Here is a 23,813-nt window from a genome sequence, read left to right as displayed (position 1 = left end):
CCAGTAGAATTCTCTCGAGTCTCGACCATGTCCACTAAGTCCCCTCTAGAACGGGCAAGGACTTTGCCTCCAATTTCTTAACGGGTTGACGATGACCGAGGAATGTAGGTATAAATAAGAAAGGGGAGGGAATTAAAGAGAGGAAACCGGACAACTTCCCTCCTTTCTTTCTTCCGTACAATCCCTGCGAAGAAAAAAGGCCCTTTTGTTCTGTCCCAAGAACAGAGCTTTCACTCCTTTTGCCGTGTTTAAATCCGAAACTTTTGTAGGGTTAGGAAACGGAGAGGCGGAGAGACGGCGGAGATGAGGCACTTGGTGGAGGTGGAGAAGGGACTGGAGGGCGGCGACGGCGAGCCTTCCGTCGGCCCGGCATACCGGAGCGTCTTCGCCAAGGACGGTTTCCCACCGCCCATCCCCGGCTTGGAGAGCTGTTGGGACGTTTTCCGGTTTGTTTCTTCGAATCTGTGTCTTCTTTCCATACCTCCACTACCATTATTCTGTTAGACGGTGGAAGTCCATCCATCGTTTCTCTTTCCGTTTCTTGCTCCTGTTCTTGGTTTCTTGGGTCTGCTGTGGGGACTTCTTGATCCTGATGGATGGTCCAGATCGTTTTCAGACATGCAATTTTTCAACAGAGGCGAGCTTTACTTCTTTAATTTTCTTTAATTTTTGAAGTTTAGTTATCTTGACATCTTTATTTGTCTTTTTCTTTAAAAAAAATTACTAAATCTTGATTCGGTGTTTCTGTTTGAAGTTACTCAAGACAATATGATAAAGGACCAAAGGTAGCCTTCAAATTCTTCTTGGTCGTGATGGCTATCGGCGTAAACATGTCTATTTTTATGGTTCAGCATGTCAGCGGAGAAAAATCTCAAGAACCGAATGTTGGCCGTCGGGAGATGTAGATGGGATGGTTAGTCATCTTACCATTAGTGCCAGTGGACATGGTTTCTTGATATCGATTTTGTTCACTCTTCTTTCGTTCTTTCCTTTTCTGATGCAGCCGGGTGAATATGTTTGGTTGAATTACAAAGAAGTATATGACATCGTGTTGAAAGTTGAGGCTTCCATCCACAGTTGTGGAGTTGAGAAGGTAAAGCTTTATTTCTTTAAAAATATTGAGGACTATCTCTGATGTTTTTGTTTGTTTTGTTTTCAACTGATGATACTATTTTTCTCAAGTCATCTTGATTGTATACGAGATAGGGTTTCAACATCCTAGCAACTGTACTGGTGCTGATTTCCTGTCAGAACAGTATGGCAGTACGGATTGCAGCATCCTGATGGTTTTTGAATCCATGCTAAAGATTAAGGTAAACATACGCTGATCAACTTTTTGCCTCACTAGGTTAATCTGGTTGGGCATTACTCTTAATCATCTTTCCCTTTATATCAAAATTAAGCATTGACTAAGCATGTTCGTACTTGGATAAATTAGGGTACATATTATATACTTAGCTTAATGGATAAACATTGATGTAAATATTTTAACATCTGATGTCAGGCTATGTGTCTAGTTTCATGGTTTACTCTTCTGTGGATCTATATATTTAGTGCATTATTCTTAACCTGGTTCTGTTTTACTTCAGGGGACATGGCCAATGGCAACCAGATGGAAGCATCAAAATTATTGATAGGAAGAAAAATATTTTCAAACTTTCTCAAGGAGAGTACGTTGCAGTTGAAAATCTGGAGAACATCTATAGTCTTATTCCTGATATAGATTCGGTATGTCTTGCGAACAATATCTTGTAGAAGAACCTATGTTTGATATTTCCTGTTTTCTGCGACATGTTATTGCTTCAGATTTTTTTTTTTCAAAAAAAGATATATCTTCTGCATTTTTTTTCGATATATAGAGTGCCTATATAGACATGCCACAGATTGTTCAGGGTATAGTGTAAGGGATGTTTTCGGAAAAATTCTACCATTTTCACTTCACAAGGAACATGATTTTCATATTTCTTTATTTCATTTATCTAGTAAACTCCTCATATCCGGAAGAAAAAAGATAGAGGCAGTGCCAGTAAATGTGGATGTTGTTATTTAGTTGGAATTTTGCTTCTAGAATATTTTGCAATCATTGCATGCAATGGATTTTTAGAAGAAATTTTTGTATAAGATTTATAAAAGAACTGCTAATTTTGTTTGGTCATGGAGTGAGGTTTTGAAAGATGGTACAGGCACTAACCATGGGAACAAATAATGAGAATGTATAAGATAGATATTGGATCAGTAAGGATGGTAAAGGCAATGAATATTTAGCAAGTGCAATTCGCTTGTTAGAATTGTGGGGTTGGAAGGGAAAAAGAGGTTCTCAGTGTTCTTTCGGCCTTTTCAGTTCATCTATGAAATTCATTATTCATGAAATACAATTTTGCATGTTTGTTAAGAAAGGAAAACATGTTTATGATATAGGCTTCAAATCATGTAAGCAGGCCATATTTTTGGAATATGACATAGTACTTTCTGTTTATATTTAATACAAATATTGAGCATGTGCAAGGCACAAGCCAATGAAATGGTGGAACCTGACTTCTTTTTCCTTATAAGTGCTTTTGGTTTAATAAATTGACTACAGTGATAGCAAAATAGACTTTGCCAATGTCTTTCTCCGAAGGTTGGTAATTCCTACTAAGTATAGCTATCAATAAAAGGGTAGTTTCAAGTGTTTTTGTCAAGTAGGTAAGCTTCTCAGCTGGTGCATGACAAAGGCATTCCTAAGGCATTCTGGTTATATATAGGAGAAATGGCTGCATTAGAAGAAAACTAAGACATCCATTACTATGAGGTAAAGAAATTAGATAATTGTTGAAAATGGCAGTGAATTGCCAAAAGATACCAGAGGGGACTTTGAGATATTGAGAAATTTGATTTTGGCATTTACCTGGAAATGCAGTTAGGAGAGGGGAAATAAATTGAATCATTTAGCAAGGAAAGATTTAAAAATGCTTGCTTTGATATATGTAGGTTGTAAAAATTTTTCTAAAGATCCAGATCCCGGATAAATCTTATTTTCCATTATGGCTATCATTATTATTCTGCTATAGATTATAACAAGTAGAAACATTCAACAACATTTTCTTTATGCCCAGGTTTTCTGTTTTTGGTTGTTTATGTTTCATGTAGTCTTTTTTTTTTTTTGCTGAAAATGTTTCATGTAGTCTTTGATGCATGGCTACCTACAAAGAAAGAAAGAAAAATAGACCCCTCGTGATGTTTTGCAAGGCCCATATTAAAGATCCATTCACAATTTTAGTGTATTTTATTAAGTTATTATTTTCCTCTAATCTTAAAAGCCAGCTTCTGCATCTTTGGCTGCAAAATGCTACTTAATTTTAAAAATGCTGCTTGATGGTGCAAGCAAAGCTGGCAATTAATTGCTATATGGGCTCAATGTGCATGGGGCCACTGAGTTGTGGAATGATAATAAATGATGATGACTTAATATATTGACGTGTTTAGCATGTAGCAATTACAATAGCAGATTATGATTGCACAAGTAGTAAATTAAAATCATAATTTCAATAGGTAATGTAAATCTTCAGAACTAGTTCTGTTATTTATATTTCCTTAGCCAGCTTCCTTATTATGAATCCTTTATCTCTTTGAGTAATTGAGATGATTCTGTTCCAGATATGGATATATGGGAATAGCTTCGAGTCTTTCCTTGTTGCCATTGTAAATCCCAACAAACAGGCTCTTGAGCATTGGGCTGAAGAGAATGAGATAAGTGGAGATTATCCTGCCCTGTGTGAGAACCCCAGAGAAAAAGAATATATCCGTGGCGAGCTTTCAAAGATTGCAAAAGCAAAGAAGGTCAAACTTCATAACGGCATCTAGCTGTTTATTTTCTTTATTTTTATCAGTTAAAAGCCGTTCTCATTTGCTGGCTAAATGGCTTTCAAGCTCCTGGAACTTGACCTGTATTGTTTCTTATCTATGTTCTGACAGTTGAAAGGTTTTGAGTTCATAAAAGCTGTTCACCTTGACCCAGTACCATTTGACATCGAGCACGATTTGCTGACCCCAAAGTACTCAAAGAAGCGGCCACAATTGCTCAAGCACTACCAGGTTAGTTATCCTGTCTTCTCTTTGAACTGTAAGAACTCCATGACTCATAGAAAGAGGCATGTGTCCATATCCCTATTGTGTGCAATTTTTTGCTTCCTCAGTGATGGTTTTACAGCAATCTGATTCTGTTAAACTATTCATGGTTCTTCCAAAACAAAAGAAACCTTTTTTTTTTCTTGAGACAGAGAGAAAGGGAGGGGAACATACCCACACTATAATTCCCCAGGTTCATATTTTTGGGATGCACTATCCAAGAATCGAACTCGGAACCTCTGGGTGCTAAGCAAAAGGGTGTGACCCTTGTTGCAAGCGCTGATTAACGAGAAGTGTTGTGTTGTTCATTCCTTACATTTTATTTCATAAAACACATCTTTTTAACTGTGCCAAGATATACTTGATCTAAATGCCTGACATTCTAATATATTAATGTACGTTCAGAGTATCATCAACGGGCTATACAAAAGCACCAAGTGATCAAGTGATTTTGCAAGTGCAGCTGATGTACAAACTGTTATTTTTATTCATCCCTTTTCCGATGTGCTGCTGTTGTTAGTCATAAATAACAGATAGCCGTCAATGGGGCAAGCTATCAACCATATGGAGAGGAGAGGGAGACCTAGCCTATATATAGGAAACATAGAGGAGCCTTTCCATTAAAGGCTCCAAAATCCTAATTGGGTTTTCTGGCCTACATACCAAAATTACCACAATAAATAGGACTCAATTCTATACATTCAAGGTGCACCAATGCCCATAAAACAAAATGATCACACATCATATTGGGCTTAACCATAGTACCATTCTGAGCCATATGTCTAACCCGTTTTATAAAACAAAAATACACAATCAGTGTAAGCCCATATTTTGAAATTATTCTAATAGTTGTATCTAATCAAACAGTTGCTGCTGCTGCTTCTATTTATGGATGTACATATTAATGCATGTACAACGTAACCATGTATATCCATGTGACATAATATGGGTGCTTGAACTGAATCTATCAATATTGCGTGTTTTAAGTTGGTATGCACATTGTTAATTTAATGCAACTGTTTTGATGAGTAAAAAAATGAAATCCAATTGGTCGCTGCTCTTTAAATATTCATCTTCATATGGTATTTCTACATTGTCAGCTGGCCATACATGGAAAGAACAACTGATTGACATGTAATGTAATTAAAGACACTTGCCATGCACATTATAGAGATATAAATGTCAATGGGATTGAAGAGATCATCTTTAATTGAAGGGAATAGTAGATTGTCAAAGTAACCATTATGGGTAGATCATAAGCATAGCAGATAAGAATCATGAGTTAGGTCTCTTCTGCATTGACTTTCTTTTGTCAGTACTCGGACTGTTTCATTATTTGCCCATATGTTTACTTGCTACATTGCTCCTACTGATGATACAAGCAATGGCTCATACCCAACAAAAGTCGTGGATTCGGCTTGTAACAATGTCTACTTCAGTAATTCTATCTCAGTGGCTTGTAGCAATTGTTTACTTGAGTAACTTTAGTAATTAATTAAAGAAAATGCCTGGGACACCCACTTTGTGGCTAAGGCATTACAATTAATTGGACTACCACCATTTTCTCCAATTTTTTAAGAAAAGATGACTGCCATATCTAATTAGCCTTACTGTATGTGGAGACATTTTTTGCCATACATAAATAATGTTGACAACAATCAACTATCAGCCTGTCGTATAGAAATCCTCACCATTCGCATCTCAGCATGTAGCGTTCTCACATGTCTGACTTAATGGACAGCATTCTTGATAGCTGGCTTCTAATTATTTATAACCTAGCTCCAAAGCATTATGCCAACCCTTTAGTACCCTGGTAATTGCCCCTTTTTGTGTTCTTGATCCATGACTTTGAGCTGAAATGGCTACTTTTCGTCATAGAACAAGCAGCAGCAGCAGCAGCACCATGGCTAATCTATAAAATTAAAGTTTGAACAATTATATAATAATGATATTATTTCTAAAACTACTGACTCTGTGAGTCCATGTTACCTTCATATGGACAATTTTCAGTTTGTGGGCTTTCTTCCACCATGTACATATGGAGATTTATATGCTTTTCTTTTATCTTAGCTAATGTAACTCTATCTATCTAGCTTGGGTTGGCAAAAATTAGTTGTTGGGCTATTATCATTGTGATAAGGGCTTATGAATTTCTGGCAAGGTAAATCGGAGTCATTAATTGGTCACGTTGGTCTCAGATTGGCCCACGAATTGGAACCGGGCTTGTCCCAAAACAGGACTTCCCAATTGGCAAGGCCCAGCTAATGTTGTCTTTTACGACTGGATGATGGTCACAAATGCATGTTCTACGTGTCGATGTATGAGTCCAACAATGTGATGATTTGACAGGTAAAATGGACTTCTTATCCAGCTGCATCCAACGCACCCAAATTAAACGCCAAACTCGACTCTTGTTATCAGTCTTCTGCGCCACGCCGCTTCTTCCGATGGTCCCACTCGCGTCTTGGTGTATTCCAGTTTTTGGAGAACAATGGTTGTGATTTCCATGCAACGCTCCCGTCATCACGTGCCATCGATAACGTCACTACTTGTACTAAAAACACTGCCGTTGGTCCAACTCCAACTCCAACTCCACGGAGGAAAGACAGAGGCAGGCCGCTACGAGACGAGGGGAAGAAGGTCAGAATCCCAGAGTGGGAGAAAGTCCCAACGCCTCCAACAGCTCCCCTGCTTTTCTTAACAACGGCGTTGGCCAACAACAAGGAGAAGAGCGGTTAACCAACCCATCGATGAGTCTTTCTCCGCCGCCCCTGTGCTTAAAACCCGGGACTTCCCTCTTGTCTCTCTGAGTTGGTTTTAGGAATTCGGCGTGGAGAGGCGGAGAGGGGGTGTGTTCAAGATGAAGCACGTGGTGGAGGTGGAGAAGGGGCGGGAGGGCGGCGACGGCAGGCCGTCCGTCGGCCCCGCCTATCGGAGCGTCTTCGCCAAGGATGGCTTCCCCCAGCCCGTCCCCGGCTTGGAGAGCTGTTGGGATGTTTTCCGGTGGGTTTCCTCTCCTCTTCTACCGTTGTTTCCGTTCTTTTTGAGATAAGAACCGGTGCTTTCTTCTTCTCCTCTCTCTCTCGCGCGCTTATGTTTTCTTTGTTCCGTGCTCTCTGTTTCGAGATTCAGCTGTCTTAGATGATTTCTTTTTTCTCTGTTTTGGGAAAATATGGGTGAAATTAATCGGGACTAGAACAAACGGATTAGGATTTTAGCTACATTGTTTCTTTTCTTTTCTTTTTTTAAAACCCCTTTTCTTAGTATATGGCGTTATTTGTTATTAGTGTTGACCTGTTTGTAGTTGTGGTTCAGCATGTCTGTGGAGAAGAATCCCAAGAATCGAATGCTTGGCAGTCGAGAGTTTGTTGATGGGAAGGTTAGTCCTCGTTACTCTTTATCATAAATACCACCTATATATCATTTCTTGATGTTGGATTTTTTTTTCACCTTTTTTTTGTCCCTTTTTGTGGTTGGCAGGCGGGTGAATATATCTGGTGGAGTTACGAAGAAGTATATAACACTGTGATGAAAGTTGGGGCTTCCATTCGCCATTGTGGAGTAGAGCAGGTAACTTTTTTTTTTGGTTCTAAAAAAATATTTGTTATAATATTTTTAGCATGCTGTTCTAAGATTGATGATTAGATACATGTCTCGGATCACTACTAGCAATGAGTAGGAAAAACTTCTCAATATACAAAGAGATGTACGTATTGCTACGTTGAGGATCCTAAAATATAAGCATCTGATCCTTCCAGCTGGAACTTTCCGTTTAATTTAGAACTCTACTGCCATTTATTTCGCCTTCCAAGCTTGTTTCAAAGCTTATTAGAAATCTACCATCATTTGTTTCTCCTTCCAAGCTTGTTATAAATCCTTTAGGACATGAGTAGCAAAACATCTATAACGGATAAAATAATAAAGGAACAAGAAGTGAGGGAAGTGTTAGGTCTCGGAACACCTGTCTCTACCGGATATCACAGCAATGTAGCAGAAGATTTCTCAGCAGAAACAGAGGTTCAGACACAATTTTGAACTTGTGAAATGTCAGGCTGAAATTTGTGGAAACTGTTGTACCAAGATAGGACTTTTGTGTATGTCTCTATGGGATTGACAAACTGCAAGAGGAGAAAAAACAAGTAATAAAATAGGCACATAAGTTTTACGTGGAAAATCCTGAACAGGGAAAAACCACGGGGCGACAAAAATAATCCACTAAACAATGGGGGTTACAGGTCCATCTTTTAGGCTGCTAAATCCTAACGAGGATCACCACTCATGTGTACAACCCATACATGGTTTCATCCACATGCCAAGGAGCGGGAGGATCGCAAGAGAAAATACAGAGATCAAAACTGGTACCAAGTAAGAGGATGTGATACCGCATGCCAAATCTTGAGCCTGTGTCGCATGCCAAGGATGAGATTTGGAGCTGAGATCGGATCACCCAAGATGATGTTTTTCCCTCTCTCCCCTTCCTTCTCTCTCTTCTCAGTAGGAAATATTCTTATTAAAGTATAAAAATATTGTGAAACTCAGACTTAATTATTATAGTTGATTGTTCCAGGGTGGTCGTTGTGGTATCTATGGAGTCAACTGTCCTGAGTGGGTCATCACTATGGAGGTATTATGCTTTTATTTACTTGGTGATTGTTGTTTTAAAACAAATATTGTTACTATTGATTCCTGAGAATTTCAATTACCATTATCAAATAAGAGGCTTTAAAAGTATTTTTGCACTTTATGGACAAATTTTGTTCTCATGGTGTCCTGATCTTTTGACATTGACAGTCAAGCATTCTCTGCATAATATTTTTCATGCAAGTTTTAGATGAAAACAAAAATATTGCATTGGTGCATGTTGCATTTTATTCTTGTTTATCTGATGAATTTTGTATGACTTGTGCAGGCTTGCAATGCTCATGGAATTTACTGTGTTCCCCTGTATGATACCCTTGGTATGTAGTTATATTATTCTTTATGGCATTTTAAATGCGTTCACTTAGTTTTGATAACCACAACCATGGTGGGAGTCTCTCTTTAATGTTGCTTCTCCTAAAGTTGGTGCTGACTTCAATCTATCATTTTGATACAAGGGAGTTGAAGTAAAAGCTGTATGTCATTTGAAGTGGGGCATGCTGCTTTTTCTTTTTCCCTTTGTTTAGTTTCTCTTTCTTGAGTTTCCTTCACCCTTTCTCATTGTGGGGGTTCAGATCTCATTATTCCTTCTTCTGCCGATTTCAAAGAAGAAAGTCCTCCCATATTCTGACATAGACTCTGTCAGCATATTCCAATCTGTCTCAAGAAGGAAGCAGCCTGATGCTTGCGAGCAGCTAATGTGCTTATGATTCATTCAGATCCTTAGCTATGAGCTTTGATGCAATTTAATTGGAAAATTCAATTTCTTTCAACCTTGTTCTGATAAATGCTGAGTATTATGATTCAACTCTATCTGTTATTTCTTTATCTTGACTTAGGCCCTGGCGCAGTAGAATTCATTATATGTCATGCAGAAGTTCAGATTGTTTTTGTTGAAGAAAAAAAGATTATGGAGGTATACTATCCTTTTCACATGCCTGTGAACAAATGCATTACTTTGTTTACTTATTTTGTAATTTTTTAGTAAAATATTTTAGAAAGTCTTGGAAATATTTCAGTAGCTCCAAGAACAGTTTTTGAAAGTGAAATGCCTGAGAATGTCATAAAATGTCTATGTTGTGTCATTAATATCAGTTTATTAATATATCTTTTAAGTTCCCAACCTGTAATGCCATTCAGTACTTTTCTCTTCTTTCTGTAACCATGTCCTGATGTGAGCATCCGCAGTTTTTTGAAGTTCTTTTTCTTCTTGAGAATGTCAAACCATGATTTGAGCCTATATTAATCATGGGTCGGTATAGCATGCACTGCAAAACAGGCCCATATCTACTCATGGTTTGGCCACTATGGAATATCTACATCAAAATTGGTTGCTGTGTGGTCAGTAGAGGGTGGTACGGGCAGTAGCTTCTGGTTCTGTGCTGCAGTTTTTGCATCCTTTGTACTCCAATATGTTTTCATGATTTCTTTCTTGTACACCACTATTCGTAGCTACCTAACATCACATTTAATTTTTATATCTAAAATCTTTTTACATTTAAAGTGTAGGTCATTCTGGTATATTGTTATTTCTTCATGGTTTACGGTTATTTCTTAGTCTTGTAAATACCAATATCAGTTCTATTTTAATAATCTATATTTCATTATTGATTGATGATAAGCTGGGTTTGCATATGGACAACCACATTATAGTTAAGATCAATCAAAAAGAAGATATGGGAATTAATTTAAAAGTTTAGAGATGTTTAAAAAAAAACTAATTCGAACCAATTGTTCTGACAACTTTATAAAAGACTATGTTATATGAATTTTTTTCCAACCTCTTCTGTTTCATGATCTGAAATTGGTTTCCACATTATTGCCATGACATCATTGTCCTGGACTGTCATTGTTTTGAGTAGGGAAAGAAAGGGTTGCAAGCCATAGCTTCAATTCTCATTTAATCTAGCTGTCTTCCAGCACAAATGGAAAATCCATGCCTAAGACTATTTAACATGCTGAGTTTCATATCTTTGTCATTTAAATGCTCATATCCAGCTCCAAGAATCCATGTCAGATACATATCTAAATCAGATATGTGTTAGACAGTTGGATACTTACCTTTTTTGATCACAGCTTTGATAGACTCTTCCAACAATGAATTCAACGCAATAAATAATGTTAAAAATGAGTTTTTGTTCTTTATGGAGATTGGTAAAGAATGTAGCTACTAAAGTAACCTCACAAAATGTCAATTTTCTTAATATCCTTAAGCTTATTGGGAAATTTGAATGAGATGCATGGGTATTGGAAGACCTTAACAAATGATATTGTTTAATGTTTGGTTGTTTTCTTTTATTATAATATTTACACATGTACTTGTTTATTCAAATATTTTTTCCAGATATCTTTGTGTTTTTTTTTTAATCTTTCCAAGTCAAACTCTTGGACAAATATCCAAATCTGATTCTCATGCTAGTGTCCATGCAACACTGGTTAAAATTCTGAGCATGTTCTTTTCACAAGTAATGCATTAGCTCTTTGATGTTGTGGTTAGGTGCTAGGGTAGCGAGACTGCTAAGTTGTTGTTCAAGCAACTCTTGAGTTTTCCTTAATTTATAGAATCTTATTTAGTTTCAAGATTTTTATTTTCCTGATTTTCCTCATTTTTAACCAGATTAAAAAAAATTCCACATTTTAGCAGTAGATGTGTGAAGGCCAAAGTGATGCTTTTCAAGGTTGCTCTTGTGGGTTGTTATACATGTTCATGCTTATCTCCCTTATTTTATTTTAAGGCAGCGAAAAATGTAAGTTAGCTGTTATTGCATTTAATTAGGAAAATTATTTTCAGATTGTTTATTATCAATCACGACAATATTAGTTTTATATTGAAATCTTTGCACACTACTAGAATTTACTGCATATAGTTTGATCAACTCTTTGTGAACTTTTGATCCTTTCAGCTGTTGAAAACTTTTCCCAATTCAACCAAGTTCCTGAAAAGTAAGTGTCATGAGTTTCCTTTTTTCTATTCCAGATCTGGTGCTTTTTGTGCACCATTTGTGTTATCTTGATAGTTCCATTTTGTTTACAGCACTTGTAAGTTTTGGGAAGGTCACTCCTAAGCAGCGAGAAGAGGTTGAAAATTTTGGTGTGGCAGTGTATTCTTGGGATGAATTTTTGCTTGTGGTATGTCTATTGCTTTAACTCCTGAGGTTTCTTGCATAAAATAATTTTTCACATTTAAAATAACTGGTGACAAATTTTGTCAACTTTCCCATGTTTGACTCCAATTAATGGCTCTAAATATTCTATTCATAGATAGGACTTGAAAACAATTGTTCAGAGCCGTGTAAAAATCAAATGGGACAATAATACAGCTACTCCTTTTGTTGGCTCCAAAAGTTTATTGAGTTGGTTTTTCATGCATATGCTTATTTTCTTCTTCTTTTCCATTTTAAATGGGATAAGTTGGTGCAAACATTTTTACAGCATTTCCAGGACCTACTTTAGTCCATCATGACTTTCATAGAAAAATCTCAAGTTGACTGCATTAGACATCTATTCATAAAACAAAGTTGATGAAAGCAAAATTGCAGTCATGGAAGTTATTCAGCCAAATGCAGTGAGTTGTTATTTCAGAACTGGTAAATTGCATGTGCAATACTGAACTGAGGATGCTGAGATAACATAGATGTACTAGAAATTGATTGCTGACTATGAAGGAAGAGAAAGAGTCTTGTAAGGACATACGGATAGTTCAGATTGCATGCTGTGGCCATGTTCTGTGCTACCTTGTGAAAATTGTGGAAAGTTTAATTCTTTTGGAAGATGATGTTAGCTAATCAGATGTGAAATGTAGAGTTTATCGGTGCCAACATCCTGGATAAAGGTGTCGAAGGAGTGACTGAGTTTTCCTCATGATGTTTCTTTTGAACATAGTTTGTTCTAATTTCTTAATAAAAGAAACTAGTTGACATTTTATCCAACGGAGTGGATAAGCTATAAAAGATATCAGAAATAAATAGATGTAAAAATAGAGGCGTCTTATAAGTGATGTGCAATGATGGAGAAATACTAACAATAATGCATCTCTCTGTCCATTGTTCTTTTTTGCATGCAAGTTAGCAGAAATGCACACAATTTTTTCACACTTTAGTAAATATGGTTTTTTAACTATTACCTGGAAGATACATTCTCACCTTATGCAATTTACCTTCAGGGAGAAAATCAACAATTTGATCTTCCAGTAAATAAAAAAACAGATATCTGTACAATAATGTACACCAGTGGAACAACTGGCGACCCTAAGGGTGTAATGATATCCAATGAAAGCATTATTACTCTTATTGCTGGTGTGGATCGGCTGCTTCATTGTGTAAATGAACAGGTAAGATCATATTTGTTATTTAGTATCTTACATTGCTCCATAGTAGATGCCTCAACAAAATGAAACCATAAAGCTTTATAACACAATTTTAGGTATTTACTGAATTGTTTACCTATCATAATTTACTCTACATCTCAAATTTACGTAACTTATTTTTTCCTTAATTTGTTATAGTTTCATGAGGATGATGTTTATCTATCATATCTGCCTTTGGCGCATATTTTTGATCGAGTGATTGAGGAGTTATTTATCTTTCAAGGGGCCTCAATAGGATTTTGGCGTGGGGTAAGCCAATCAACTAGAATTTATATTATCTGAATAAAAATCGTTACTGAATACTCAATTTTTCATCTTCAGGATATCAAATTGTTAGTTGAAGATATTGGGGTGCTAAAACCAACTGTCTTTTGTGCGGTTCCACGTGTACTGGATCGAATTTATTCAGGTAGTTTTTTACATGGAAATTTTAATGCATTGCTACCACAGCATGTACTAGGACACCTGCATGTAGTATTATAGCTGAATACTTGATATATTTTTAAATATGTCAACAATCTGCGAGAACTTGAAGGTATGCATAACCACTCCATTGTGTAGGTTTATTTCTTCAACCTTATCTCTGTTATCATTTTGGCCTGTGCAATACTAAAAATCGAGTTAAATGAATCCTCTTGAAGTAGGGGAAGAAAGAGTTGTAGTGATATACATGAGTGTGCAGTGTGGTCATACTGTGAAACTGCTGGATATTTGTAACACATAGTTGGATATAATTGCATTCGCAATAAAGCATCCTTGCTTTACGCCACATACAGCTCACTGAATCTTAATTTTCCATCTAAAGAATTTGATAACATTAACATGAGGATGCCATGATTTTTCTTATAAAAGCAGAAGCCTGATTCTTGCATATAAATCATAGTTCATACTATTCTTGTTTTTTTTTTTTCCCTTTTTAACTAGTTTTTTGATCTTTGAGAATTCTTGTTTACCTTCAAGAGACTGCTGACAGAGAATTACCTCTTTAATTGTTCATGGGTACATTTTTGATGCATAATGAAACTATCTAACTTGACTTCTACTTATTCCAGGTCTGCAAGATAAGATTTTTTCAGGTGGTTTTCTGAAGCAAACTCTGTTTAATTTTGCTTATAAATAGTAAGTTTCATGATTCATTTATCTCTTGTTAAATCACTTCTTTTATCTGCTATTATTTTTTTTTAATTTTCATTTAAAATCGACAAGTTATGCTTCCTACATTTTGATGCTGACAGCTCTTTGGATTCCAAAAGCAGTATTATGTCATTAATCATTTATCTCCATCTTAGATGCACAAACTATGATTCTAGATTTTTCATATTGTTTACCTTTTCTTTCTTTCTTTTGCTTTTTAAAGTTTGCTAATTCGATTTACCTATTAAATAGTTGTATCAATGTTGTTGAATATATTTAACATGCGAGATGGAATTTTGCAGCAAACTACGTAACATGAATAGGGGAAGTAAACATGACGAGGCGTCTCCAATTTTAGATAAAATCGTTTTTAATAAGGTGGCTTGAGATTCTTGATAAAGATATTACTTGTATATTGTTGTTTTCAAACTAGTGGCCCTTAACTGTTTTTATATTGCTTTATGAATTTGGACCTCTTATGCACTTAGGTGAAACAAGGACTAGGTGGAAAGGTACGACTTATCTTGTCTGGAGCAGCTCCATTAGCTACCCATGTTGAAGCCTTTTTACGGGTGGTGACATGTGCCCATGTTGTACAAGGCTATGGTATGCAACTACATCCTCTGATAGACTGCATACTGCTTTCAATTAATTTGTTTACCTAAACTATAATGGACATTGCAAAAAAATGAAGTCCTTCATCAACTTATTGCGACTCCCTAAGCGGCTCATTGGTGTTTTTTGATAACCAGTTAAGGTATCATAAAAAGTTGTCATAATAAACTTTGCATGGAACTACCCTCCCTTTAATTTTTTTTTTTTTTAAAAAATGTTGTCCATCAGTATGATTCTGTTATATGAATATATGTACAAGGTCCTATTGTAGCTTCTATGAATTGGCAGTGAGAATTGTTCTATTTTATACCTAGTCTAGAGATTTTCTTTATTTTTGGTCTATCATAAATTGCTGATTGCATTTATTCTCGATTTAGGTCTGACGGAAAGTTGTGCGGGAACTTTTGTATCACTACCGAATGACATTGCAATGGTTGGAACAGTGGGCCCTCCAGTGCCAAATGTTGATGTGTGCCTTGAGTCTGTTCCTGAAATGGGATATGATGCCCTCTCCAGCATACCCCGTGGAGAAATTTGCATCAGAGGAAAAACCTTGTTCTCAGGATATTACAAAAGAGAAGACCTCACAAATGAAGTTATGATTGATGGGTGGTTTCATACAGGTTTGTCACATAAAATCCTGTCATCTATACATGCATGATGAAACAAGCATGCACTTTGGTGGTGTTTATGTGATATCTCTCTAGATTATGGTGAAAATTTGCTTATCACTTTTGGGCTTGGCTTGGTTAACCTTGTTGAATATGACTTTTTTTGCCTCATTTCTATTTGAATAAGCATTCACTTAGATCATGCATGATAAAGTTGCACGCCTGTTTGTTACTGTCGAAATCCTGTTGTCAGAACTTTAACTTCTGATGCTAATTCACATTCTACACATTTAATTTCATGTTTGGCACTTTTCAAAATTTCAACTTTTACTATTCTTGTGTTACATTTATTTTATTTTGAGGCCATTTTTTCACTAATGATGCTTACAGTTATTGTTGTATGCAGGGGATGTTGGAGAATGGCAACCAGATGGAAGCTTAAAAATTATTGACAGGAAGAAAAATATCTTTAAACTTTCTCAAGGAGAGTATGTTGCAGTTGAAAATCTGGAGAACATATATGGTCTTGTTCCTGATATAGACGCGGTATTCGATGTGAACAATTCTTTAAGAAATAATCAAGTTTATTATTTCAATTTATTTTGATATGATACTATGTTAGAATATATAGCTTAGTCTCCTTGTCTTCTTTTGGTTATTGATGATGTCCCTATAGAGTGCTCATGGTCTGACTGCCTTATCAAGGACATGGCATAAGGAATATGTTATTGGCAGGAAAAAATTATATCATTTATGATTGCTGCAACACAAGGTTACCCTTTGTTTTCCTTTCATTTAATTCATCTAAAGAACTCCTTAAAATCAGATACCACATTAAGATGTTTCTGATATCGGTTCCTGAAGTAAATCTGTGCTTCCACAGTATTTGGTGCATGCAATGAATTCTTAGAAAAAGCTTTCCTATAGACAAATGCACCTAACAATTTTGTCTGTTTGGGCATAAAATGAGGTCTTAAAGATGGTGCGTACATTAGAGCTGAGTGTAGCAAACATGAGAATGCAGAAATGGATGTATTGGATTAATAGGGACCGTTAAAGTAGTGAGGATATAGCAAGTGGCATAAAGGCATGAAAATTGCACATAAATGACCTCTTATGAAATCTTTATGGATGGGAAGCTTATCATTATAAAATAACCTCTTTACGGATTCACATAACATAAATGCACTTTTTTGATGCATATACTTCTCTTTATCAGAGATAGGGAGAGGGAGGGGGCAGGGAGCATGTATTGGTCAAAAGATTTCTACTGATGATCTTTCTTGTATGGGCCTTTTGAATTCATATATGCACTTCATTCCTTGTTAGATACAACCATGCATTTTTTAAGAAGGTTTCAAGTTTTAACGTTGCATGACTAAGGAATTTCTTGTTATATGTTGCACAAGTATTGAGCATATGCAGGAGAAGTGAGATGTCAGAATTTGAATTTATGATTTTCTTTTAAAAAATTATGCTGGATTGATAAATGCACTTGCTTTATCACAGCATAGACCTCACCAGGGTCTTCTCTAAATTATGTTCGGAAAGTGAAACTAGGCAGGTGTATCTATCCAAAAATGAAGTGTCGTGCATGTCTATAAGCACATAAGGTTCCTGTTGTGCTGCTAGGTTTCATGGATGGGCAATGGCCAGGACATTCTGGTTATATAGTTGACAATTGACATGGTTTTATTGATGGAAATATAGATGCCAAAGACATCAGATTAAAACTTAAATGATTGGTGAAGATGATATTCTCAGATTGTCATGTGCGAGAGAGACAAAAGGAGGTTTTTGATATATTGAGGGATTTGAATTTATGACGAAGAATTAAGAAAGAACCATATTTAAGTATTGAAGAATTTCTGTTATGTAGAGCCAGCTCCTAACAGTTGAGCTATTCTCGCTGTTATGTTTTCATTCCTGTTAAAGACTTTAACCAGACCCTCTAACAGGCTTTTCTGCTCAGATAATTTTATTTGTTTAACAATTGTTTGAACTTATACAGTAGAGCATGACTAAAGGGAAGAATGAAAAGGCCAGTCATTTTATTTTTGCAAGCCCTCTTATTGAAGATCTCTTCACAAGTTTATTTACTATTTATATATCATTTTTTCATAAGCATTAGAAGTGGGCTTCTGCATTTTGACTGCAAAGGCTGTCAAAGGTGGCAATAAAGTTGCTCTATAAACTGAACGCTGAAAGGTCTGCTACTCTGCTGGCTAGTAGAATGACGTTGTGATGTTGACTTGATCATTTTAACAGTTTAGCAACAAATAGTAAATTATAATTGCCCACGTTTACTGAATCAAAATAAATTTGAATAACTAGCATATTATCTACCTCATCATTTCGTTTTATGAGTTACTTTATATAATTGACCAACATAATCGACTTTGTTTCAGATATGGATATACGGGAATAGCTTTGAGTCCTTCCTTGTTGCCATTGTAAATCCGAATGAACTGGCTCTGGAGCGTTGGGCTAAAGAAAATGGTATAAGTGGAGATTTTGCTGCCATCTGTGAAAATCCCAAAACTAAAGAATCAATCCTTGGGGAACTCACAAAAATTGCAAAAGCAAAGAAAGTAAATTTTTGTAACTTATATTTGATTTGGTTTTGCAATCATCACCCAATAATTTGCCCTGTTTACTAGATAAATGATATTTTAGCTCCTGGAATTTGATGCTGAGTGCTGCTTTTTAATCTTCTGGCAGTTGAAAGGTTTTGAGTTCATTAAAGCTGTTCACCTTGACCTCATACCATTTGACATGGAACGTGATCTGCTTACCCCAACTTACAAGAAGAAGCGGCCCCAGTTGCTCAAGTACTACCAGGTTAGCCATCTTCTCTTCTCTTTGAACCTGATCTCCCTGGTTTGAGGAGCTTATTCCACTTGCTGATTACTTGTACAACAGTTCGGTCGTGTTAAACATCTTCCAGCTCTAAAAAAAGAAAGGAAAGGAGGAAAGAAGAAACCCTTAAACTGATCATTCCTCATATTCTTTTAATTGTTGCTAACATGGTAATTGTTCTTTTCAGACGGTCATTAATGGCCTGTACAAGAACACCAAGTGATCAACTAACTGATCAAACAGGAGGGACTGATGCATATGGCAAAGCATTGCTTCTCCCTTTTTGCTCCCTTGTTATATCTGATTAAGGGAACTGCTGCTGCTGCTTCTCTTTGGTGGTAGAGACTATTTTTTATCAATTTGTTTTATTAATATGCTTGAACCTATTTATTTCATACCCCCAAAACAGTTGTGTATAGTGAACCTGCAATACATGCTTGGATGAAAACACACACTCTCCTTTTGGATGTTTTTAAGCTTATGGGAACATTGGTAATATAAACTGTTCTTGTTGAACAACATATGATGAATTGCTGCAACTCAGAATTCATGTTCATCCTGTTGTTGGGTTATATTTCGTTCATTTAAGCTCTTTTGCTAGTATATTTGTATGTTGTACCTGTTATTTTGTTGATAATTAGCAATACCAAAGCCAAAACGTTTGGATCCTTGGGCACCAAAGTAGGAGTCACTTTCACCGTACAGAGTTCCGCTTTATGACCCGCAGCCTTGCAATTATAAGCTAGGCGTGAAGGAATTTTTCTAAGATTGCGCGAGTTAGCCAAAAGGTAGCATAGCTTGCATGAATCCATTTTTTTTGAACAAATAAATTATAAACCTCAAAAGAAGAATCTTTAATATTAATATAATAGATTTGCAATTTCAAAAAAAATTAATTATTAATATTTTTTTATTATTTTATACAATACAGATTTTATTTTACTTAAAGCTCCGAACGAGATAGGTTCTATTAAGCACAACGCTTATCTTTCAGTACCGGTGATGTGTTTCTTTTTCGAGATTTGTTTGTGATTGTAGTAAGTATGTGCTGAGTGATCAATGAATCATTGTTCCTTGGGCTCAAAATATGCCACCAAATTTACCATCGAGAATGATGGACAGAATTGGGTTTAAGGGAAGCACGCACCTCCAACCCAAAATTAACTCCCCATGCAATTTCACTACATCATTTCTTATAATTTTTGTGCATCGTTTTGTCATGGCTTATTGTAGAGCTGTTATGATTGCACCATTTGATGGATTTTATCATATATATGCTAAAAGATCAAAGCCATCCAAATGAATCATAAATATTTCGAACTAACAAAATTCCACTTGTGAGATGAAACCAGGCCAAAAAAAACTAATGAGATACTTGACAATATTTTAGCTCAAAATAAACATTTATTAGAGGTTCATCGTTCTAATTACCTTAATAAGACACCACTTGATTAATAATCCAACCTGTATTAGAGTATTTCAGAGAAAAGGCTGAATAAGTCTTTCTTCATTGAGTAAATTATGACTCGCAATCACTTGTCTGAGCCGAGTAGATTTCTAAAGAGTTATAGTTGTCCAATAATTAAATTTTTACCTTTTGAGAACTCCACTAGTGTCATGATCCTATCAACTTCTTTTTTGAAAACCTGACATAGCTCTGTCTATTCACCATAATTCCATTTCTTAATTCATCGTTAAATCATTCTTTTCCTAGACTTCAATTTTTTCTATACTTTTTTTTTTGGTTAGAAAAGAGTAATACTGATTATTATATATATATATATATATATATATATATATATATATATGTACATATAAATGTTTTGTCTGGGAACCGCGATGGGCTCGAGAACGAAGGATTGCCATGATTCACGCCCTCTCCCTCCCCGCCAAAACCACTCCCCCGCTCCCTCTGAAACCCTTCTCCCCTTGTCACCCCAAAACCCCCATCACCACCACCGTCCCCCAAACCCCAGCAGCCACCAAACACCCGGCCCTCGAGCCCCTGAAGCGCCGCGTCATCGGCCTCGCCGATCGCGGCCGCCTCGACGATGCCCTCTCCGCCCTCGACCTCATGGCCCGCCGCGGCGTCCCGGCCGACCTTGTCACCTACTCCATCCTCCTCCGCTCCTGCATCCGCTCCCGCGACCTCGCCCGCGGCCGCCTCCTCCATCGCCGCCTCCTCGATTCCGCCCTTCCCCTGGACTCCGTCGTCACCAACTCCCTTATCACCCTCTACTCCAAATGCGGCGATTGGGACGCCGCCTGCTCCATCTTCGAGGAAATGGGCAGCCGAAGAAATCTAGTTTCCTGGACCGCCATGATCTCCAGCGCGGCCCAGAATGGGATGGAAGAAACAGCCATAGAGATGTTCCGCGAAATGCTCGAAATGGGGTTTAGCCCGAATGAGTTCAGCTTCTCTAGCGTCATTCAAGCTTGCTCGAATACGAAGTTCATGTCGGTTGGGAAAGTGGTTCTTGGATCTGTGTCCAAAATGGGATTTTTCCCGTGGGATGTATCAGTTGGGTGTGCTCTGATCGATATGTTTGCGAAGACCCACGACTTGGTTTCAGCTCGCAAGGTCTTCGACAGAATGCTCGATAGGAACTTGGTCGCTTGGACCCTGATGATCACGAGATTCGGGCAACATGGCTGTGGAAAAGAAGCAATCAGTTTGTTCGTAGATATGGTGCTCGACGGGTTCGAGCCTGACCGCTTTACCATGAGCAGCGTGATCTCTGCTTGCACCGAGCTGGAGTCCATTAAGTTGGGGCAGCAACTGCACTCTCTAGCGATTCGAAATGGATTTGCCTCCGATACCTGCATAGGTTGCAGCCTCATAGACATGTATGCAAAATGTGCAGTAGGGGTATCGATGGATGATTCAAGGAAGGTTTTTGATCGGATGCCTGAGCATAACGTCATGTCGTGGACAGCGGTGATATCAGGCTATGTGCAAAGTGGAGGGCATGATGAGGAAGCAATAAAGCTCTTGTGCAAGATGATGCAGGGAAGAGTTTGGCCAAACCATTTTACCTATTCTTGCATTCTCAAGGCATGTGCCAGTCTATCTGATCCTGAGATGGGGGAACAGGTCCATGCACATGTTGTGAAATCAGGTCTAGCATCGGTAAATTTCGTAGGTAACTCTTTAGTCAGCATGTATGCACGGTCAGGTAGGATGGAAGATGCCATCAAAGCTTTTGATGTACTGTATGAAAAGAATATCATTTCATACAATGCCGTTATTGATGGTTATTTGAAGAATTCCAATGCCGAAGAAGCCCTCGAGCTCCTTCATCAAACTGAGAGCATGGACATTGGAGTAAGTGCTTTTACATTTGCTAGTCTTTTGAGTTCTGCTGCAAGCATTGGAATGATGAGCAAGGGCCAGCAGATGCATGCCCAGCTACTAAAGACAGGATTTGGATTGGATAAGGGTATTGGTAATTCACTTATATCTATGTATTCTAGGTGTGGAGACATAGAGGATGCTTGCCGAGTTTTCTATGAGATGGATGATCATAATGTGATCTCATGGACGTCGATGATCACAGGTTTTGCTAAGCATGGGTATGCAAACCGAGCACTCAGGTTGTTCCATGAGATGATCTCAACTGAGGCTAAGCCAAATGAGGTCACTTACATTGCTGTTCTATCTGCTTGTGGCCATGCGGGTCTAGTTAAGGAAGGGTGGGAGCACTTCTACACCATGCAAAGGGATCATGGGATTATTCCAAGGATGGAGCATTATGCTTGCATGGTTGATATGCTAGGGCGATCAGGCCTTCTTAATGAAGCTGTTGAGTTAATAACTTCGATGCCTTTCAAGGCTGATGCCTTGTTGTGGAGGACTTTGCTTGGTGCATGTAGAACTCATGGAAACATTGAGCTGGGCAAACTCTCTGCTAAAAATATCATGGAGCTGGAGCCGCAAGATCCAGCAGCCCATGTCTTGCTATCAAACTTGTATGCTGCAGCTGGCAAGTGGGAGGATGTGGAAAAAATAAGGATTGGCATGAAAGAGAGGAAATTGAACAAAGAAGCTGGATTGAGTTGGATGGAGATAGAGAACACCATCCATAAGTTTCATGCAGGAGATACTTCTCATCCACAAGCCCAAGAGACATATGCAAAATTGGATGAATTGATGGCTGAAATCAAGGAAATGGGGTATGTACCTGACACAAATTTCGTTCTTCATGACATGGAGGATGAGCTAAAGGAACAGTACCTGTTCCAGCACAGTGAGAAGATAGCAGTGGCCTACGGTCTTATATGCACATCTGCACCAAAACCCATTCGCATATTTAAGAACCTTCGTGTTTGTGGAGATTGTCATGCTGCAATCATGTACATCTCAAAGGCCACTGGACGGGAAGTAATTTTGAGGGATTCTAATCGGTTCCATCGGTTCAGCAATGGGGAGTGCTCTTGTGGGGGTACTGGTAAAACTCTGCATGCTCTTTGCGGTTATGTGATGGTGCATGCTGCGGTCCAAACTAAAATTTGAAGGAAACCATTTCCTTTTAGCTCATCCATGTACTGTAGGAACTAAATTGTAAGCAGGAAGTTCGTCCATGCATCCAAAGTCAGTGCAGGAACTGAAAGGGTAAATCTTGCAAAATGTTATGTATTTATCAGGATCCGGCAACCCTGAATTTGTGCATCACAATTCACAGGTGATATTTCACTGTCGTCTCACAGGTCAAACGCAGGAGAGATTTCTTAAGGAAAGCTCTTTTTCATTCTTTTGGGGCCAGTACAAACTGATTCCCGTTATCTCGGGCCATTTGTAAAGCATCCTGAAGGTCCGTTGCCTTCTGGGGATTTCTATCGCATCATGCTGTTAAACCAGGCAAAGAAACTTGGATACCAAGGCCATTCAATCCAGTCGGTTCAATGATTCCAACTGTACATGACCTCAAGTATTAAGTCTCAAGGAAGGTCAAGGCAAAGAGAGATAAAGGAAATATGTGAGTGGCTCTGGAAGAACGCTTTATCAGGAGGGAGACCACAGCAGCAGTAATGGAATCAAGAAACAAGAGAATCTTAGTTCGTCTGTATGTTTGTCTTTATGTAATCAAGTATCATAAGCATTTAGTAACTTGTCTCCTGTAAAATTGTGTTTAGTCTTCATTCCAGATCAAGCTGATATATATTCATCATGATGAAATACGAAAGGGGCCGTAGGCCTCTCGTCTTCCTTTCATCACACCTTCATTTCTTCTAATAGTTAAAGTTTCGTAACCTTTCAATAACCATCAGTGACCTCGCCTACAAATAGAGAATGTAGAAGTGAAAAAAGCTAAGAAAAACATGCAAGGCTGGTGGAATGTCAGGTTTCTTCCCTTCCATTCTCCTAAAACAGGGCAGCCCCCTGGAGAGGAAGGGCTATTAAAAGTTTCTCAATTAAGTTTAATTCTTTATCAAATGCAGTGACTGAAACTTCAAGAGGCAACATGATCCAGCTATGGCAAAGT

The 23,813-nt window shown here is 37.6% G+C and overlaps 3 protein-coding genes and 1 long non-coding RNA gene across 5 annotated transcripts; all 4 read left to right on the top strand.

The window, feature by feature from the left end:
• The first annotated feature begins 288 nt into the window (after nucleotides 1–288).
• LOC103702972 (long chain acyl-CoA synthetase 4-like) lies at nucleotides 289–18,873 on the top strand. Of its 2 annotated transcripts, none has more exons than XM_039129153.1 (19): nucleotides 289–446; nucleotides 7,423–7,486; nucleotides 7,588–7,677; nucleotides 8,675–8,731; nucleotides 9,017–9,065; nucleotides 9,585–9,661; nucleotides 11,649–11,688; nucleotides 11,780–11,874; nucleotides 12,908–13,075; nucleotides 13,250–13,360; nucleotides 13,433–13,520; nucleotides 14,164–14,230; nucleotides 14,548–14,623; nucleotides 14,734–14,851; nucleotides 15,238–15,483; nucleotides 15,878–16,017; nucleotides 17,880–18,062; nucleotides 18,193–18,312; nucleotides 18,518–18,873. In XM_039129153.1, the coding sequence occupies exons 1-19, from the start codon at nucleotides 304–306 to the stop codon at nucleotides 18,551–18,553; spliced, it is 1,968 nt and encodes a 655-aa protein (XP_038985081.1). In that variant the 5' UTR covers nucleotides 289–303; the 3' UTR covers nucleotides 18,554–18,873. The 2 variants fall into 2 exon arrangements, with proteins under 2 accessions (XP_038985081.1, XP_017697272.2); XM_017841783.3 differs by lacking the exon at nucleotides 289–446 and adding an exon at nucleotides 6,710–7,110.
• Nucleotides 753–1,723, top strand: LOC113462461. The gene is made up of 4 exons (XR_003384847.2): nucleotides 753–913; nucleotides 1,004–1,093; nucleotides 1,183–1,313; nucleotides 1,590–1,723. It is a non-coding gene; the product is annotated as an uncharacterized LOC113462461 (long non-coding RNA).
• LOC120111611 (long chain acyl-CoA synthetase 4-like) lies at nucleotides 3,601–4,543 on the top strand. The gene is made up of 2 exons (XM_039129154.1): nucleotides 3,601–3,819; nucleotides 3,955–4,543. Exons 1-2 carry the CDS (start codon nucleotides 3,622–3,624, stop codon nucleotides 4,195–4,197), a joined length of 441 nt encoding a protein of 146 aa, XP_038985082.1. The 5' UTR covers nucleotides 3,601–3,621; the 3' UTR covers nucleotides 4,198–4,543.
• Nucleotides 18,874–20,299: 1,426 nt separating the features above from the next.
• Nucleotides 20,300–23,545, top strand: LOC103703045 (pentatricopeptide repeat-containing protein At3g49170, chloroplastic). The gene is made up of 2 exons (XM_026802959.2): nucleotides 20,300–22,942; nucleotides 23,038–23,545. The coding sequence occupies exon 1, from the start codon at nucleotides 20,405–20,407 to the stop codon at nucleotides 22,841–22,843; it is 2,439 nt and encodes an 812-aa protein (XP_026658760.2). The 5' UTR covers nucleotides 20,300–20,404; the 3' UTR covers nucleotides 22,844–22,942; nucleotides 23,038–23,545.
• The last annotated feature ends 268 nt before the right edge of the window (nucleotides 23,546–23,813 follow it).

This window comes from Phoenix dactylifera, chromosome 8 (genome assembly GCF_009389715.1).
Source record: "Phoenix dactylifera cultivar Barhee BC4 chromosome 8, palm_55x_up_171113_PBpolish2nd_filt_p, whole genome shotgun sequence".
NCBI classification, from domain to species: domain Eukaryota; kingdom Viridiplantae; phylum Streptophyta; class Magnoliopsida; order Arecales; family Arecaceae; genus Phoenix; species Phoenix dactylifera.
Note: the sequence above shows the minus strand (reverse complement) of the source record. Positions and strands in the feature narration are given on the sequence as shown.

What these genes read in the sequence shown, in the direction of transcription:
- LOC103702972 (XM_039129153.1), top strand. Translation starts at nt 304, where the DNA reads ATGAGGCACTTGGTGGAGGTGGAGAAGGGACTGGAGGGCGGCGACGGC. An exon ending in CAATAGGATTTTGGCGTGGG is followed by an intron (nt 13,361 to 13,432) that starts GTAAGCCAATCA and finishes TTTCATCTTCAG; the next exon opens with GATATCAAATTGTTAGTTGA. An exon ending in TTTAATTTTGCTTATAAATA is followed by an intron (nt 14,231 to 14,547) that starts GTAAGTTTCATG and finishes GGAATTTTGCAG; the next exon opens with CAAACTACGTAACATGAATA.
- LOC120111611 (XM_039129154.1), top strand. Translation starts at nt 3,622, where the DNA reads ATGATTCTGTTCCAGATATGGATATATGGGAATAGCTTCGAGTCTTTC. An exon ending in AGATTGCAAAAGCAAAGAAG is followed by an intron (nt 3,820 to 3,954) that starts GTCAAACTTCAT and finishes ATGTTCTGACAG; the next exon opens with TTGAAAGGTTTTGAGTTCAT.
- LOC103703045 (XM_026802959.2), top strand. Translation starts at nt 20,405, where the DNA reads ATGGCCCGCCGCGGCGTCCCGGCCGACCTTGTCACCTACTCCATCCTC.